The sequence below is a fragment of the Rhopilema esculentum genome, chromosome 13, assembly GCF_057945365.1.
Source record: "Rhopilema esculentum isolate cy_ngs chromosome 13, ASM5794536v1, whole genome shotgun sequence".
NCBI lineage: Eukaryota > Metazoa > Cnidaria > Scyphozoa > Rhizostomeae > Rhizostomatidae > Rhopilema > Rhopilema esculentum.
Window position 1 is genome coordinate 2,907,724 of NC_142827.1, and position 16,401 is coordinate 2,924,124.

Sequence of the window (16,401 nt, forward strand, 5' to 3'; positions counted from 1 at the left end):
TTCCACTTTGTACTATTCTTGAAATAATGTTGATTGTTGGAAAAACCTTTTTAATGACGGTCCTAGTCCCCTTTGAGAAAATGGAAATTCCAGAAGTGGACCGTTTCGAATAATTGTGACTTTTCATGGTAAATCAAGCGAAGTATAGACTTAAGTAAGCCTATATTTTCATTATTGCCATCCAAACTACAACATTGTCTAGGAAACCATATAAAAGTTTTACTGTCCAGCCGCTTCACATTCCTAAGTCTATGCTTTCTCTTCTGATGTTTTTCAAACAGTCTCTTCAGCCTCGTTCCTATGAACGCCCTGTCGCTGATCTCTCAATTTTTTATAGATTTTACCACGGACGTTGCTCTCTGGTCCCCTGAGAAATATATGCAATACCAGACATTTTCCCAGTGCTCACCCTTTTTAAGTCTCTTGCCAAACTCATGTATTCTGTCCCACAACTCTTCCTTCCTCCCTTGATCTGTAAACTTTGGAACGCTCAACCCTCTTCCTGCTCCCAAGACTTTTACAACCTGTCTTTGCTCATAAATAAAATCAACAACCTTTATGATTCCGTCCTATCTTCCAAATCCCTCTCTCTATTTGCCTTGTTAGCTATAGGCTCCTGTACCTTTCCCTAACATTACCAACTAAAACAAACAGGAGCATTTGATAGCGTAGTATCGTGCATGGTACAGGTAATCAGGTAATCAGTTGCACGAGCATCGCATAAAGAAGAAACTCGAAATTGCAACTTAAAAATCTTCTACAGTCATGTGCTCATGTTTCTGATTGGCCTATTTCGAGCCACAACTGGGTATATATATTTCCTAGCGTAGAGTTTTCGGTCTATGTTCTGATGTTTTAAACTCTGAAGAGTGTCAGACGAAAAGCTTTAGTTTACTAAATGTTTGCTTTTTTCAAAGCCATTTAAAAATCTTCTGTTTAATACACCAACGCGTGTACAACTCTGCCTATGCGACATCAAACACTATACTACAATCTGACAAGCAGTAGTCTTTATTAATTTTTAGAAATATGTACCATAGACGATATTTCTTTCCACAACACTATGTCAGTGATAAACAGACCGAAAAATGCAGAATAAACAGACTTTACATGCATGTAGCTGTTACATACATTAGAATATTCGTTACCCATAAAAATATATTTTTGCCTTATAATTACCCATCTATAAGCATTTTTGCAGACTTGAAATTTCTACAAAACTAAATTTTTACCACAGTGCATATATTTCCACCAAAAATAGATCTTTCAGCAAAGGAAAATGATACAACTGTTTCGAAAATAAGACGGGAGAAAAATAGTAGTTAAATACGGATAACATAGGACTTTGTGCCTGTTAGATAACATAGGACTTTGTGCCATGAGAGTGACGTGATGGTGTTTTTATTAAGAGTTAGTCAGACTAGCATGAAATGTATGTAATCACCAGTTGTGCCTCCAAAAGCTGATCAATGTTAACATTGCATGTCAATATCATGGGAAAACAGCCGGGAAAATAATTCAGAAAACAGCCGGGAAAATAAAATCTTCAAGCTGAAAAATTGAAAATTGATCATTTTTTGAAGAAAGGTTAAAATAATTATCAACATTTATGTAATCTTTAGATTTAAAACGAGTATTACTTTGGCTACAATCGGTAATCTTAGGTTTTCGTACATATATACAGGTCTACAATTTTCCACATACAATTAAAGGTACTCGTGTTAAGTAACTGCTAAAGTAACTTGGAAGGTTTTCTGCTGGTGTAGATGAAAGATCATTGGAAGGATACAATTTTTGTTCGTATGCGAAAACGATTAAGTGGCTAAGTTTCGCAATGGACATGAATAAAGATTCAATTGTCCCTAGTTACCTGGATGGTCCCTAGTTATCTGAATTCTTTTCCAGGGCAAATGTCAATAAACTGTATGGCTAGTTTGCTCTGTCAGAGTTATTCTGCCAATCCTGCCTATCAATTTTATCTGGTAGCTTTCTTTGTGATAGATGTATCAGAACCTGCTCTATAAACTTCACAAATACTTTTGAAAATCTACATCCCTTTGAAACATCAACATCACTTTAGAAAATTCCAGCTGTTATTAAACTTTTCTGATGTCTCTAAACATATACTATTGTATTTGGAGCATGGAAGAACATTGCCCCCAAATATCCCTTTTGTTGCAAGAGCAAGATAGGTACCCCCCCCCTTTTGCCCGCCCCTTTTGGCTGTCAAGGAATGGCAGTACTAGCCGAAATTTGTGAGCTACCAAAATGTGTCTTAAATATGGTTTACAGTTATCTAGCGTGTAGAAAGCAACGGGTTAAAATCAATTGCTCATAAAGCTCGCGGAAAGAAGTGAAATCAGGTGTCACCCAAGGGTCAGTCAGCGATAAAAAAATGAGAATTCTAAAAAAAGTTTGAGAGAATCTATTTTAAAGCTAGAAAATGATACTGTTGAACAAAGAAAAAGGGTTGCACAAACCTGCATAGAATTGAACGCGGAGAAATGCCATCTCCTTGTATTTGGCAAGAAGGATACTGAAATCTCAATAAAGATCGAAAAAAATTGTCGGGAGCTGTATCTGACCAATAAGTAAATTTTTAACACCATGTAAATATGGTGTAAACGGAAGCGTAATACAAGCTACGTGCTCTTGCAAGGGTCTCAATTTATATTCCCGAAGAAAAAACAAAGAATGTCATGGGAGCTATTGAAATGTTAAAGTTTAGCTACTGTCCGTTAATATAGATGTTTCATGATCGACGAGTTAGCACAAAGATTTACTCCATTCATGAATAAGCACTACGAACAGCGGCTGTTTAGGAAATGTTAGGACACCGTAGTCTTATATGTCTCTCCTTGCAGCACTTGAACTTTTTACCACTAACATCTTTTTGAGATATATTCAGTCCAAGATGGCCCTTAATCTAATTTTACAATCTTGTTATACAACATAACATAACTACGCTTAATTATGTTTATTTGCAGCGTTTAAACAGCAATATAACAGAACATAACATTAAGTTTTACAGATACATATCATAGACGATCATTCTTAGCACAACACTATGACACTGCCAAACGAATGCAAAAAATTGCAATATATCAACCTTTGTTTCTTCACGTCTACATGAATTTGTGATGTATTCTGTGCTGAAGCTGATTGGAGTGAAATAAAGTTTCTTGACGTTATCAACACTCGAAAAAATTAAAAGGCAAGGATCAGCAATCGACAAAAATTTAGAATCTGTTGTCCGTTTCCTTTTCTTCGTTGTTGCTATTATTTTTCCATCCCCTTGTAAGGAGAAAATCCTGTCAACGACTGAAAAATTGAACCATTTTTTTGTAGCTACCATTGATCAGCCAGTAAAACCTCTCTATGCCTTATGCAGCGTAGGAGCCTTCACACTGCTTTTGTGAAAAGTTCATATGTGCACCGATTGATTATTGCTCTCACCAAAAATTATTTACATTACATGGACAAGACACTAGTCTAGAGCAGATGACGTCAACCTCTCCTTGAATGGCTTTAACTAGACCTTGCTTGCAATTTTAGAGGTCTTTGTGACGTCGCTCACTGCGCTCTTTGGAGCAATTTGATTTCTGGAAACGCGTCCAATCAAAAATCTTCTCACAACGCTGTTGCCATAAGCGAATAGGATAGCATTTACTGAAGCATTAAAAAACACAATTATATAAGACCAATATTCTAGTGCGTTTATGGTTAATGGGGGATTCCTCTTCTCCTGGAATTTGTAATGCGTCCAGATTGCGGAAGAAATGTTATACGGTAGATTCAGAAGCAACAAGGCGCCCAGGACAAAACGAATCATTTTTGTTGCCGAGATTCCTCTCCTTGTTCCTCGACTGCCCAAAACTTCTTCGGCATCTCTCAGCATGTTTTTAACTCTCTCAGCATTAATTGAAATTCTTCGAAACACCACCGAATACAAGATGAACATAAACAGAACACCAAAAAGATCAGACATATTCAACACGACTTGCAGCGGGAAAGAAGGAAACGCGATCGATATGTAGGCGATTATTGCCGATGTTACGAAGCTAAACACAACGATCACCTTCATGCGAGACTCGTTCATGAACACATTATACTTTTTGAGCTTCGTCACATGAAGATAACGATCCATAGATACGCACATCAACATGAAAAAGGAGAAATATGCGAGAAGACAGGCGCAATATTGAAGAACCTGTTCAAATGTACAGTTGCGATACTTGTCTTTCAAAGCTACCATTGCAGCAATGGATGGCATGATGAATATTCCAATGCAAAGATCTGAAATATTCATCACGAGAATGAATTTGTTTGTGATCGTGTTTAGCTGCTCCATTTTGTGCAGTCCGTAAATTAGTGCCGCGTTCGAGACGATGATGATTGGTGACAAAAGGGCGGTAAAAAAGGACCAAGTGATCAATTGGGGCCACGGCATGTCTAATGGCCATAATGACGGGCAAAAGTATGGTTTTCCTGGGCAAGAGCGGTTCATCTTTTCTTGTTTTTTTTAAGTCATGCGCCATTAATTCTGAATGCCAAATTTTACGAATGGCAATTTTCTTGTAGCGTCACTGTGTTCGCTTCATGTCGCTTTTGTGTCCGTAAAAGAGCAGTTTGTTTCTAAATGTGCGCTGCTCTGAAAATTCTCGCTAAAGATCATACGGAAAATCCACCTGAAAAGTTAACGATGATAAAACAAACACTAAGTTTTTTGTAAATAAAGCAGAGGCGTTGATGGAATGGTTCAAATCTAGTTAGAAGAAAGTGTGTATTGAGCATTAAAAGACTATCGTCAACTTTAATAGAATTGATTGATATTAATCCCTCTAGTTAACAAACTGTACAAGATAAACATTTAATCTTAACGAAAAATCGACTTTGTGTTTGAAGTTTTTTTAGATTATGGCACGAATACAAAACAGAGAAACAAAAATGTTGCCAATACTGTACCACTTCAAGGGGATAATTTCATTCAGTTCATCCAAAAGATATTTGTCATCTGGACCCTTTGCCTGTTATAAATTTCAAAAGACTATCATGCTTGTTTTCCGGAGGAGAGTGCGATTCTAATGCATGGGATTTTTCTTAAATAATTCCCAAGGCAAGGAAATTCACCTCCTCTCGAGTACGTTCTGTCTTGAACGATCCCCGAGCTTGCTTCTTCAGTCAGGTATACCTTCTTTTTCCCTTTCAAGTACCTGTCTACTAAAAGCCGCATTGTAGCCTGGCTGTTGCAAATTGTTGGTATCTCAGTTCAATTTGCTAATCCATTTTTAGACTGAACGTTACTTATTTTTCTTTTGACAGAGAATTTGTCGAATGTTTTCCGCTGATGGCCAAGCAACTATCAATTTTATCACAGAAGATCGAAAGCATCATTTGGACGAATAGGTTTTCCCTCAAAGAAAGTCATTTGGTATGTTTCTTGTTGTTTTTTTAATTAAAAATCGTTATATAATGGATATTTACAATCAATATGTGCTCTTAGTTCCACATTCGATTGGCAGGAGAAAAAGGTTTATGGGACAAGCAACAACTTAGATTGCTTCTTTAATGAGGTTGTTACAGGATATGCCAGTCCCATCCACTGTTTTCACACGGAGTAGGGTTGTTCTGAGCTGACATCATGTTGGTTTTTCTGCTAAGTTACTTTGCTGTTACTTTTCAGTACTGATGGGGCATGTGATCTGGCATTAGGCGTGATCCTAAGTTAGGACTCCCAATTCACTTTGAAGACGCTATTCACAGCTTGGTCATCAGATCTAGAATAAGCAACTTTTCTACTGTGTTTACACTTCATGATGGTCAGAGGGCTCTTCAACAAATATTTTTCAAGTAGGCTATTTGTTGCAGATAAATTATGATATGATCCAAATCCATTTTGTAATTAGCCTGAATTGCCTTGATCTATGAAATGTGACAGCTGCAGAAACCGAATGTTTATCCATCATGTTAAGGCCTAGCTTCCATCCCAGTCCAGTAATGTCGTAGCATTTTTGGACAGGGGCCCAGGCTAGCTAAGGCCCTTAGTCCCTTAGTTTGCACTTAGGTATTTAGTTGTATAGCATTTTTTAGGGGGGTGGGGGTTGTAGATTAATCTTACTAATTGCTATCAGTTACATGTTTGCTTTGCAATAAATGCTTCCTATTGATAGTAGTCTGCTAAATGCATCTATTGAGTGATGGTTCCAAAGAGAGAAATTTGGAAGGGATTTGTGAAAACAATTAAAAAATATAAATTAATAAATATGTACTGGGTAGGACTGGGTTAAATTTTGCCTCAAATAAGGAAATTTTTTTTAAGTAGATGAAATGTTAAGGATGCAATGATGTGTCGGTCTCAAAATTTTGTGGTGGTTGTTCCAAAGAGATTGGGGATATTTGGAAGGCATCTGTTAAAACAGGAAATTTTTTTATTGATAAATATGGACTGGGTAGGACTTATTATTAATACCTACATCACTGGGTAGGTATTAACAAATATGTACTGGGTAAGTATGTACTCAAAATTTTCAAAACTCCTCGCCTCCCTTCTAGAATATTTGGGGTTTTAAGTACATCTAGTACCGTGCTTCCGAAATCATCCACAGCTTGTTTCACTGTTGCCTGCAAATGCCAGCTGATTTACTGTCATTGCCAGCAAATTTTACTTGATATAACTACAGGATTTCTTGCCCCAGTTACTAGTCTTATTTTTCTGGTTTTCAAACACTGGTGTTTCATCTAGGACACAACGTGACAAAATATCAGACTTTTGATTAACAGCTTTAAAGTGTCATTCAGCAGAAAGTAAAATTCTACATTCAGTAAAAAATTCAATAAATTTCAAGATAATTATTTTCACGTAGAGCATTCACCTACGTTCTTTGTTAAATTTTGTCGCTCTGCTGCACGAGTTTGGTTGGTAAAGATGTATTTGAATCGGAATGGTCCCTCAAAGACTACTTCTGTCTCTTCTGCTTGTTATATCTTATGGTAAAATACGTAGCGTTTTCTTTTGATGCGTTGTAGTATTATTGGAACGTGTTTCAGGCGTCTTTAGGCTTGTATAGCTCCAGTGCTTGTGGATCTCACGTTCTCTATGTTACCTGCTGTTTCTAGAAGTATACCAGTCTGTATGATGGTAGAACAGTGAAACTGCTGGCCCCCTTTAGGCCCTATTTCGAAATAAAGAAATTTGCATCCGATCATTTTTTCGACGTTTTGAGGCACATTGAGGACGGCATTGAGTCCAAAGGAAGGCCGATACATAACTAGAAAAGGGTATATAGTGTTGGATGATTTTACCGTTGTGCTTGGACCTTTCTTAATTTGCTGACAAAGCGTAACTATACCACCAGTGATTTTACCCAAATTCCATTTCCTAGAGACCTTTTATCCGAAAGATAGAAGAAAGTTTTTGAGGAAGGCAAATAAGGAAAAGTTTCTTTCGAAGGAAGGTTGCGACAATTTCTGAACTCTGTTTTTAGGTCGCCTTCAGAAGCAACATTGATGTTTTGAGATTTTGACTCAGCATTCATTAACACTTGTTCTCGCTCTAGACCCGTCTGTGACACTGAATTCCTTGAACTGTATTCTTTGAACGCCATAATTGGTGATGATCTTGGTCATACCCAATCTTTTCTAAGTAAATGCAACCATTTCTTCTGAAAAGTCTTTTTTAGCCATCTCTTGTTTTCGAGCAGCAGATTTTCTTAAGGGTAATCAATCCCCATTTTCAGAACACAACTATCAGGACGTTGTCGTCGAGGTTGGCTGAATTACAGAGTTTCTATCAGGCCCTGGAGGAAAGTAGAAAACTGATGCAGTCAAGAATTCGGCAGCAAGAAAAAGAAAACGAAACAGGCCTGAGAATGAAGTATCCCTAAGAAGAAATCTACCTCATTTTTTAACATTAACGGTTCCATTCATTTTTTCATTCATTTTAGGAAAAGTTTTCTCTTTGAAAAGAGGAAGTGATTAGTCCTATGCATAGGAAGTATGTTGTTGCATGGCACTTCTATTCCGTTCTAGTTTCATCTTTTTATCGCGTTCCATCCTTTGAGTTCTGATTGCCTCTGCTAACAAGCGTAAAGCGTGTTCAAACGCACTGTAATACCTTCAAACTCACATCATTTTATAGACAAATATCGCCAAGATGTATTTGATCTGGACTATTTCCCTCGGATGTAGGATAGGTGATAATAAAATATGCTAATATTAACAATCTACATCCCTATTTTCCTTATTTCTTCCACAAAATATTTGGCATTTTCAAATTGATTTAGGTTGCTCCTTGATGTTGAACAATTTTTTTTTCTTATCTTCATTTCTCCTTTAAAATTAACTTCATATGACATTAACAAGGCGTCGCGTAAACATGAAGTCGCTTTCTTGCCTATTATCGCATCAGAATGTTCGTCTGCGATAAGTGGGAGAACGCTTCATACCCCTATTGGCTTGATCTGCTGCTACCTTTGGTGACAATCCACTTTCTTTGATAATTTTTTTAGTCATTTTTGAAGACAACGGACAAATAACAACGGCACCAAAATCATTGTCATCATTAAAATCTTCTATAAATCTTTAAATCATTCTATAAATTATTACCATGGCCAATAGAACAAGTAAATAGCACACAATATTTTAAAACAACCCAAAACAACAACGAATGGTCCCAAACAAATGACAAATACTTTCAAAACAAAAATATTGACAACAAGTTAACAATCTTTTGGTGGTAGAAAGTTTAAAATGGTTTTGAAGAAAGTATACATTTTGAAACAAACTAGGACTCGATTGGTGATATTTTCAATAGGCAAGCGACACTGATAGCTGCTGCGTTCGAGGTAACGATGAATGGTGACAAAAGAGCGGTAGAAAAGGACACAATGATCAAATGAGGCCAGACATGCAAAGCAAAAGCACCTTGGGATCATATTGGACTCCAAATTGTCCTTTTCTAGTCACATCAGAGCTGCCATCTCAAAAACCAGGCACGGAATTGGAATTTGGAGGTTTCTTTCCTAATATCTACCACAACATACCCTCAACGAAATGTACAAATTGTATGTTCGACCATTTCTAGATTATGGCGACGTCATATGTTACATCCCACATGATATTTGCAAATTTAGCCATGATGTTGTATTACGTAATCTAATGGAAAAACTTGAAGCTATCCAATTCTCCGCTGCACTAGCATTAACGGGGGCCTGGAAGGGTACGTCCCGTGAAAAGTTGTATGACAAACTTGGTTGGGAATCATTGAGCTTTAGACGATGGAGCAGACGCCTCATCCTTTTTTAAAAAAAGTAAACGATCGGACTTCAGATTACACAAGATGCCACATTTCTCATCTACAAGAGACCAGCTATGATCTTTGCAGACGCGCTACAATTGGGCAAATACGTGCAAGGACGCTAGGTTTCAAATCAAGCTTCTACCCAAACTGCTTGTTTTTTTTCATCCGAATAAAAGTTACAAGGACATACGAAGGTTACAAGACGATGCCGCAGGGAGCATGGAAATATATATAGCAACCCTGTGACCATAACATTTAATATAACACCTCAACACTAATTTATATATCTAAATATTAAAGATTACACAATACAAATAACAATTACATAAAGTAGCAAAAAACAGGTAAAACACAAGTGAGGAGGTTTTTAACAACAACTTATCGAAATCACTCTGAGGCACGAATGAAGAGATCTCAAAATCATTCGTTTACAATGTTCAAGAAACAAACTTGTCAAGCGTTTGATTAGCTCGAGTAGTACGTGGATTATAGCCTTGACAGACGAGAACAGCCCAGCAAATACCTGAAGGATGTGAGTGTTTGGATAAAAAGAAAAATGTGCTATGATCTGGACAACCATAGTGAGTGGCAAGACGAGAATGGAGATCAAAACCACAGTGTAGCGAAATATGTACAACTTAAAGACTGACAGAAGCATGAGTAATTTTGAGATAGACAGAAAATTCGGTAAGGGTCTGACTTTAATGGATAAACGGAACGATGATATTGCTGCTGGCCAATGATTCGTATTAACCGGCATCACGGAATATTAAAGCAAACTGCTTATTGGAAGGAGAAAGGCTCGACCCTGAAATCAGACTATCCAGCTCTGTGAATATTTTCAAGAAAAAGCAACTGTCAATTATCCGCCCAACCCCAAAACCGTTTTTATGACCACCCCCAAAGAAACTATCGTATTTATGGCCCAAAAGGCTTACCCATCCTAACACAGCTACGGGTTGGACTACACAGCTAAATTTTCATAAATTCAAACATAATTTTAGGGATACTTTGATTCCTTTATGCTAAACAAATGATGGTGTTGAGGACACGGAGCACTACTTTCTGCTCTGCCATACTTATAATGTAAATAGACATGATCTTTTCAAGAGTGTCCATGCTATATTGTTGCTTCATGGTTTGTTAAATCTTTCAAATAATAAAGAAACATAAAGAGTTACTAAAAGTCATCCTTTATGGCCATGAACAGTTACCATTTGATCTAAATGCAAAAATCCTCACGGCAACATTGAAGTATATCCATGCCTCCATACGGTTTGAATAATGCAGGAACAAAATTTTTTAAATATCCTCGCGATTTATTTGATATTGTGATTTACGTATATTTTATAGTACTAGGAGGTAGCCATGATATATTGCTCCTTCTGGCCGTTCTTCTAACTTAATAAAGTAGTTTCCGCTCTGTATAGTTTTAGGTAATTTTGTTTGTAACTTTTTATATCGAATAAAAAGATGAGGCCATGGCATGTCTAGTGGCTATCATGACGAGCAATATTAATTTTCTTCTGTTGAGGAGTTGTTCATCATTGCGTATATCCCTTAAGTCCTGCGTTCTGTAGAGTTAAATGTGTTGTGCCAGTCTTTTCACTCAGCTGTGTTGTGTTGCTCTGCAATAACCGCTGTCTTTCGAAATGTACCAGGTAGAGCATTTCTGTTATAAATATTACGAGGAGAGAAAAAAAGTCATTACCATGTAAAGTAAATGTTGGCAATGAACACATTCCAGTTGAATAACATGAAATCGGAAAATCGACGATGTTTTTTTGTTTTAATATAATATTAATGTTAATGTTATATAAATTAGAGCTGGTCCTTTTTCAATGGGAAGGTAGTTTTGATTTAACAGCGTAATTACCTGATTAAATGTGCCAATAAAAGGAAGCGAAATGCCATGTTCGTATTGCTTTTAAAAGAAAACCAAATTTTATTGTAAAGATAGAACAAGGGTAGATGGATTGATTCAGTTTTTATTCAAAAAATGTTTTGATTGAACATGAATAAGCAAACTTTAGCTTCAGGATTATTGATTGATAAAGGTTCCACGAATAAATGAACTATGCAAGATAGACGTTTAACCTTACCAGACAACCGTTGTGATTTTCATGTCAATAGAAGACAAAAACACAAAAAGTAGTAGGAAAAAGGAAGAAGGGATTCAATCGCTTTTTTCTAATGAAAAGCTCTTGTTCTTAAAGGCAGTCCCCCCCGTGATTAGCTTATTCTAACTTGAAAGCCTCGTCCTGAAAGGGAGTCATCCTCTGCCATTTTAGAAGATGAGTAAATTAAATATGACCAGAGTTGATTTCACGAGAGGCTTTTCATCTTTAACTAATTCGCCTGAGATTGCTTATATTTCTTAGTCCTTATGGTATCTTGTGCCACGCTTCCTCGCGTTTTCTTTTATCTGCTCTACTAGTTTATGGACAATGCGGGGAGTCTTTCGGCCTCCTGTGAATTTGATTTGTATAACCAGGGTAAGATGTGTGTTTCGTGGCGCTTCATTCCCTTGGTTAATCTAGGGGGAATCAATGTTTTGGCATAGCGAGTTCCTCGTTTTGCTCGGTGAAGCCACAATACAAATAGGCTGTTTTATTCTATACGTCACATCTCAATGAGAGCTAGCTATCAGATGAGTCTAATGGTGTTCCTCTACTGATTAAGCAGGTATGTTTTTGAGCTATTTTAGATAATGTTTGGGTTTCTGGCAATTTCACCTGGTACTGGTACGAATTGGTAGCGTTGAAGGCTCGCTCGTAGAAAATTTGTTGTCACCTAGTGCTCTAGCTTTCTCAGTAGACTTCCTCGCTCATGATGCAATTGAAGCTAATTCTTCCTTTAGTTTTACAATCTTTTCACCATCAAAATTTCTTGGGTGGAAATTATTTAAGGCCTTGTTAGCAAAACTGTTTTTATATCGCCAACACCGATAGAGAAGGTTTAATTCCTTGAGTTTTCATGACTCGGACCGTGTTTTTTTGCCCTTTAGTAGCCGTTATTCTATCAATTGTTTCTCGCTAAAATGTAAACAGCAGCAATGTAAACAACTTTTGTTTATTGGTGTTGTTCATGCTTGGAAATTCAAATTTTTTCAACCAAAACAAAGTTTTAAATTAACAGTAAATTCAAGTTATAGCATCTTTGATAGATTTTAGGGTTGGTTTTGTCGGCAATAATTGTCCGTTCTGTGCTATTCACTCGTTGCCTTGTTGCAACCAGATAAAGTCGTTAGCCATTTTCCGCTTTCTACTAGTCTTTTATCAAGGAATGGTGATGAATCATTTATGATATTAGTTGTAGATTTAAGCCAGGTAAATGACGACTTAAGCTCTTAATTAAACAAAGATGCTAGATAAGTTTTCCAAGCAAAAACCGCTATTGTGTTGACAGAAGGAGTTCGTTTTCACATTGGGACTCCCTTGTTGACATCCTCAATAGGCAGGCGAAACTGATTGGGCGGCCTTAACAGTCACGTGCTTGCGTTTCTGATTGGCTTATTTCGATCCACAACTGAGAATATGTATTTCCTAGCGTAGAGTTGTCGATTTATGTGCTGGCGTTTTATACTTTGAAGAGTGTCAGACAAAAAGCTTTAATATACTCAAATGTTTGCTTTTTTGAAAGCCATTTTTAAGTATGAGCAAATTTGTTGCTCACGTTGAGCAATTTTAAAGGAATGTTTTGCTCATGTTTAACAGCATGTGTGAATATGCTGCTTAGGTTGAAGTCTAGGAGTAAACATCCGGGAAAAACGTTGCATACAAAGTCTCTCAATTTGCCGGAACTGTTACCAAACCCAAAATTTTTTATTAAACAGAGTCTTTTTAATCTTATTCAATCTGTTTTTAATCTATAGGATAGAATAAGGGACAAATGAGCCTTAATTAATCATTCCTAAAACAAGTTGAGTATCAAAATTTCATATAGTTACTTTATCTCAGAAAATCATTACATTACACTAGTGGTAATAAGCACTTTTACAGGATGTCGTTCTGTTAATGATTAGCAAAGAATGATAAGCCCCTCAACGGGACAAGTATCTAAACCAAAATGGCCCGATTTTTCCCCAAATGATTCTTTTCTCCAAGACCACTTTTAAGATTCCAAGACAACTTCTAGTTGATTCCAATACCACTCTAAACTAGACACTAAAGGGAATTAGCTACCAAGTAAATCTTAGCTGAAATAGCTTAAGACCACAAAACTGGAACAAATAACTACATTTTTGGCGAATTTGCGCCAACAAATAAACCGGGATGGGCTTTAGGCAGCTTCTAATCTAAAATGATTTCGGACGAAATTTTTGTTGTGGGATTGTGCAAATGCTATAAGTGAGATGTTGTCAAACAAATTAATTATATTCCTGTGAATCAGTTGAATTTTGTTTTTAATGAATTGCTGTAGATAAGGAGCATGTTTGCAATATGCAGGTAGAAAGCTTGTTGTTCTATCGAATAAATAGGGATGCGAGGAGAAAAAATTCTAAATCATCATACAAATTAATTTAGCTTGCCTACTGGGTATTGTACACGATACAGGGAATGACAGTATCTGTACCAGCATGTTAACTTCAGAACGTATTAAACTCATTTTCTTCATGACAAACAAAGGTCGATGTTGAGTACTCCAGTTTCTAAATGTGCTGGAAATTTGAATACTCATTGTTCCTTAAGAGTTTCTTAATCATGATTTTCTGAAATCTATATTGGGGGTTCTGAAATCTATATTAGTTAATGTTAGCAACTATTACAGAAGATTGGGGACTTTGAATCTATTTTTAATTTTTCCAAAGACAGAACCAAGACAGTAACAAGAAGTAACTATCTAATCCAACTAAAGCAAAGCTACATCAATCCCCTTAATGTCTTTAAAAGAAATATAATCGTCCGAGTTGTCTTTGTCGTAGTATACCGGAAACTCTTGCAATTCTCTGTTGTACCATGATATTGTCCCAACAAAGAAACCATTTTCAAAAAAACTTTCAATTTTCTGCCAAGAAGCCCACGAGTGTAGTCACGGCCAGCTTCACAATCGACCTTTTCTGTCTCGTTGTCAAGTTACACGTTTTGTGTCCCATTGTTCAAGTTCTTTGTGATTTCTTCGTTCTTGACGCTGGTACCTCTGCTGGTTCGGCCATTGGCAGAGGAGGTGTAAACAAAATAATTTTAAAGGCCTTGTGGATTTATTTTATCGTTAGCTGATCCATCAACCGTTATGAAACATACGGTTTTCTCGAAGCATCTGTACCTACTTTTGTCACAATCTCTAGCAGAAAACTTTTCTGTCGCATTTCCAACCCAGTGCGGAAACAATATTCGTCTCTTTTTGCATCAAGAGAATCTTCAGAGTTGCCTAACGACAAATCTAGATTATCTTCCCGTCAACGGATTCGCTTCGATTCTGATGCTGTATTCATGTGGGAAGTATATTTTTATGACTTGTGTCTTAAGTTTGAGGCTAACTTGGCAATAATACTTTTGGATTTTACAAAAGTTTGTTGTTCTCAGTTTTATCACAATTTAAGAGCCTCATAATTTCTTTGCTTCGAGTACTGAGGTTTTTTATTCTTTTCTGACTGTCCAGTACTTGTTTGTTATAGCCAGTTTTTTTTATAAAAAATGAGTTTATCTGTACACCATTGCCTAGAACCGTTGCACGAGCATTGCATAAAGCTTGAAACTCAAAGTCTTTACTAATCTTTAGATATATGTACCATAGACGATATTTTCTAGCACAACACTATGAAAGTGATAAATTGACAAAAAATGCAATTAATTGACGTTTCTGTCTCAATGATAATATTAGGACATTAATTGCATATCCTGGGTAATGACATTAAACTACATCCTGTGGTAAGGCTATGGTTCGGGAGCTCCAGATTTTTGGGGATAATGGAGTTACCTCTTAATTACCACTACTCTCAGGTCCACCCTGACCCGGGGTGGTAGCACCTGCAAAGGTCCCAGATATGGATCCAATATCGTTCCTGGGGTATGAACTTAAACTACATCCGTGCGCCACCGACAGAGCAGGGTGGAGATGCTTTAGCAGAGATTTGGTCTTGCTAAATAAATGATGAAGTATCGTGCACCATGACTGCTGGCAGAAATATGGTACAACCAGATGAATGGCGGCAATCAAACTCTAGTTAGTTGAGAACTGCAATCTGTAGAAAGCAACGGCAAACTACTACAGTATCCTGCCAAGAAAATGTTATGAAAATGCCAGTCTCAAGTAAAATAGCTAGAGTGCCTGAAGATGTGCCCCTCAGGTCGGATGGCACTCAACTTGCTACTGAGGAAGGGTGCAGCTCTGGATTGAGTAATTCTAGCAATAATGAAGCTGTTGTACTAAACCCATTAGGGCGTATGATAGCTGACACTGCAGAGGATGAAAAACCTCAGCAGTTCCACAACAACAAAAACCACACAATTGCGACCTGGAATGTTAGAACGATGAATCAGGGAAAGTTGGAAGTTGTAACAAATGAAATGGACAGAATAAACTTAGACATACTCGGAATAAGTGAAATGAAATGGACAGGGTGTGGGGATATTAGAAAAGGTGATCACACAGTGTACTACTCAGGACACCAACAATACAAGAAAAATGGAGTTGCCATTATTGTCAATAAAAATATAAGCAAATCAGTGCTAGGATATAACATGGTTAATGACAGAATAATTGCATTAAGACTTCAAGGACATCCTTTCAACACCAGCATAATACAAATATATGCACCAACCACAGATGCCGATGCTGATGTAATAGAACAGTTTTACACAGAGCTACAGGAAGTGCTAGATAATATACCAAAGAAAGATATGTGGTTTTTAATTGGAGACTGGAATGCAAAAGTGGGAAATATTGAAGAAAAAGGAGTCAGTGGAAGATTTGGACTAGGGGAGCAAAATGCTGCAGGAGAACGATTAATAGAATTCTGCATTGAAAACGAATTGTTCATAGCCAACACTATGTTTTTCCAACACATACACACAATGGAAACAATACACACAATGCTTGTACAACAGGGATGCAGACATATCCAATGATTTCACAGAAGAAGAATTTACAGAAGAACCGGA

The 16,401-nt window shown here is 36.9% G+C and overlaps 1 protein-coding gene and 1 long non-coding RNA gene across 5 annotated transcripts in view; one reads left to right on the top strand and one right to left on the bottom strand.

Annotated features, from left to right (window-relative positions):
* Positions 1–16,401, top strand: part of LOC135692037 (uncharacterized) — a 233,239-nt gene that overhangs the window by 55,553 nt on the left and 161,285 nt on the right. The window contains exons 5-6 of one of the 4 annotated variants that reach the window (XM_089112151.1): positions 5,323–5,431; positions 7,737–8,260. The exons of 1 other annotated variant lie outside the window; for it this stretch is intronic. In XM_089112151.1, the coding sequence (XP_088968277.1) occupies positions 5,323–5,431; positions 7,737–7,883 (256 nt within the window). In that variant the 3' untranslated portion in view covers positions 7,884–8,260. Of the gene's footprint in view, positions 1–5,322; positions 5,432–7,736; positions 8,261–16,401 lie in introns of those variants that run through there. 2 more of the 4 variants (XM_089112150.1, XM_089112153.1) reach the window with 2 other exon arrangements.
* LOC148958597 (uncharacterized) overlaps positions 1–16,401 on the bottom strand; it is a 272,598-nt gene that overhangs the window by 40,909 nt on the left and 215,288 nt on the right. The gene's annotated exons all lie outside the window — the stretch shown is intronic.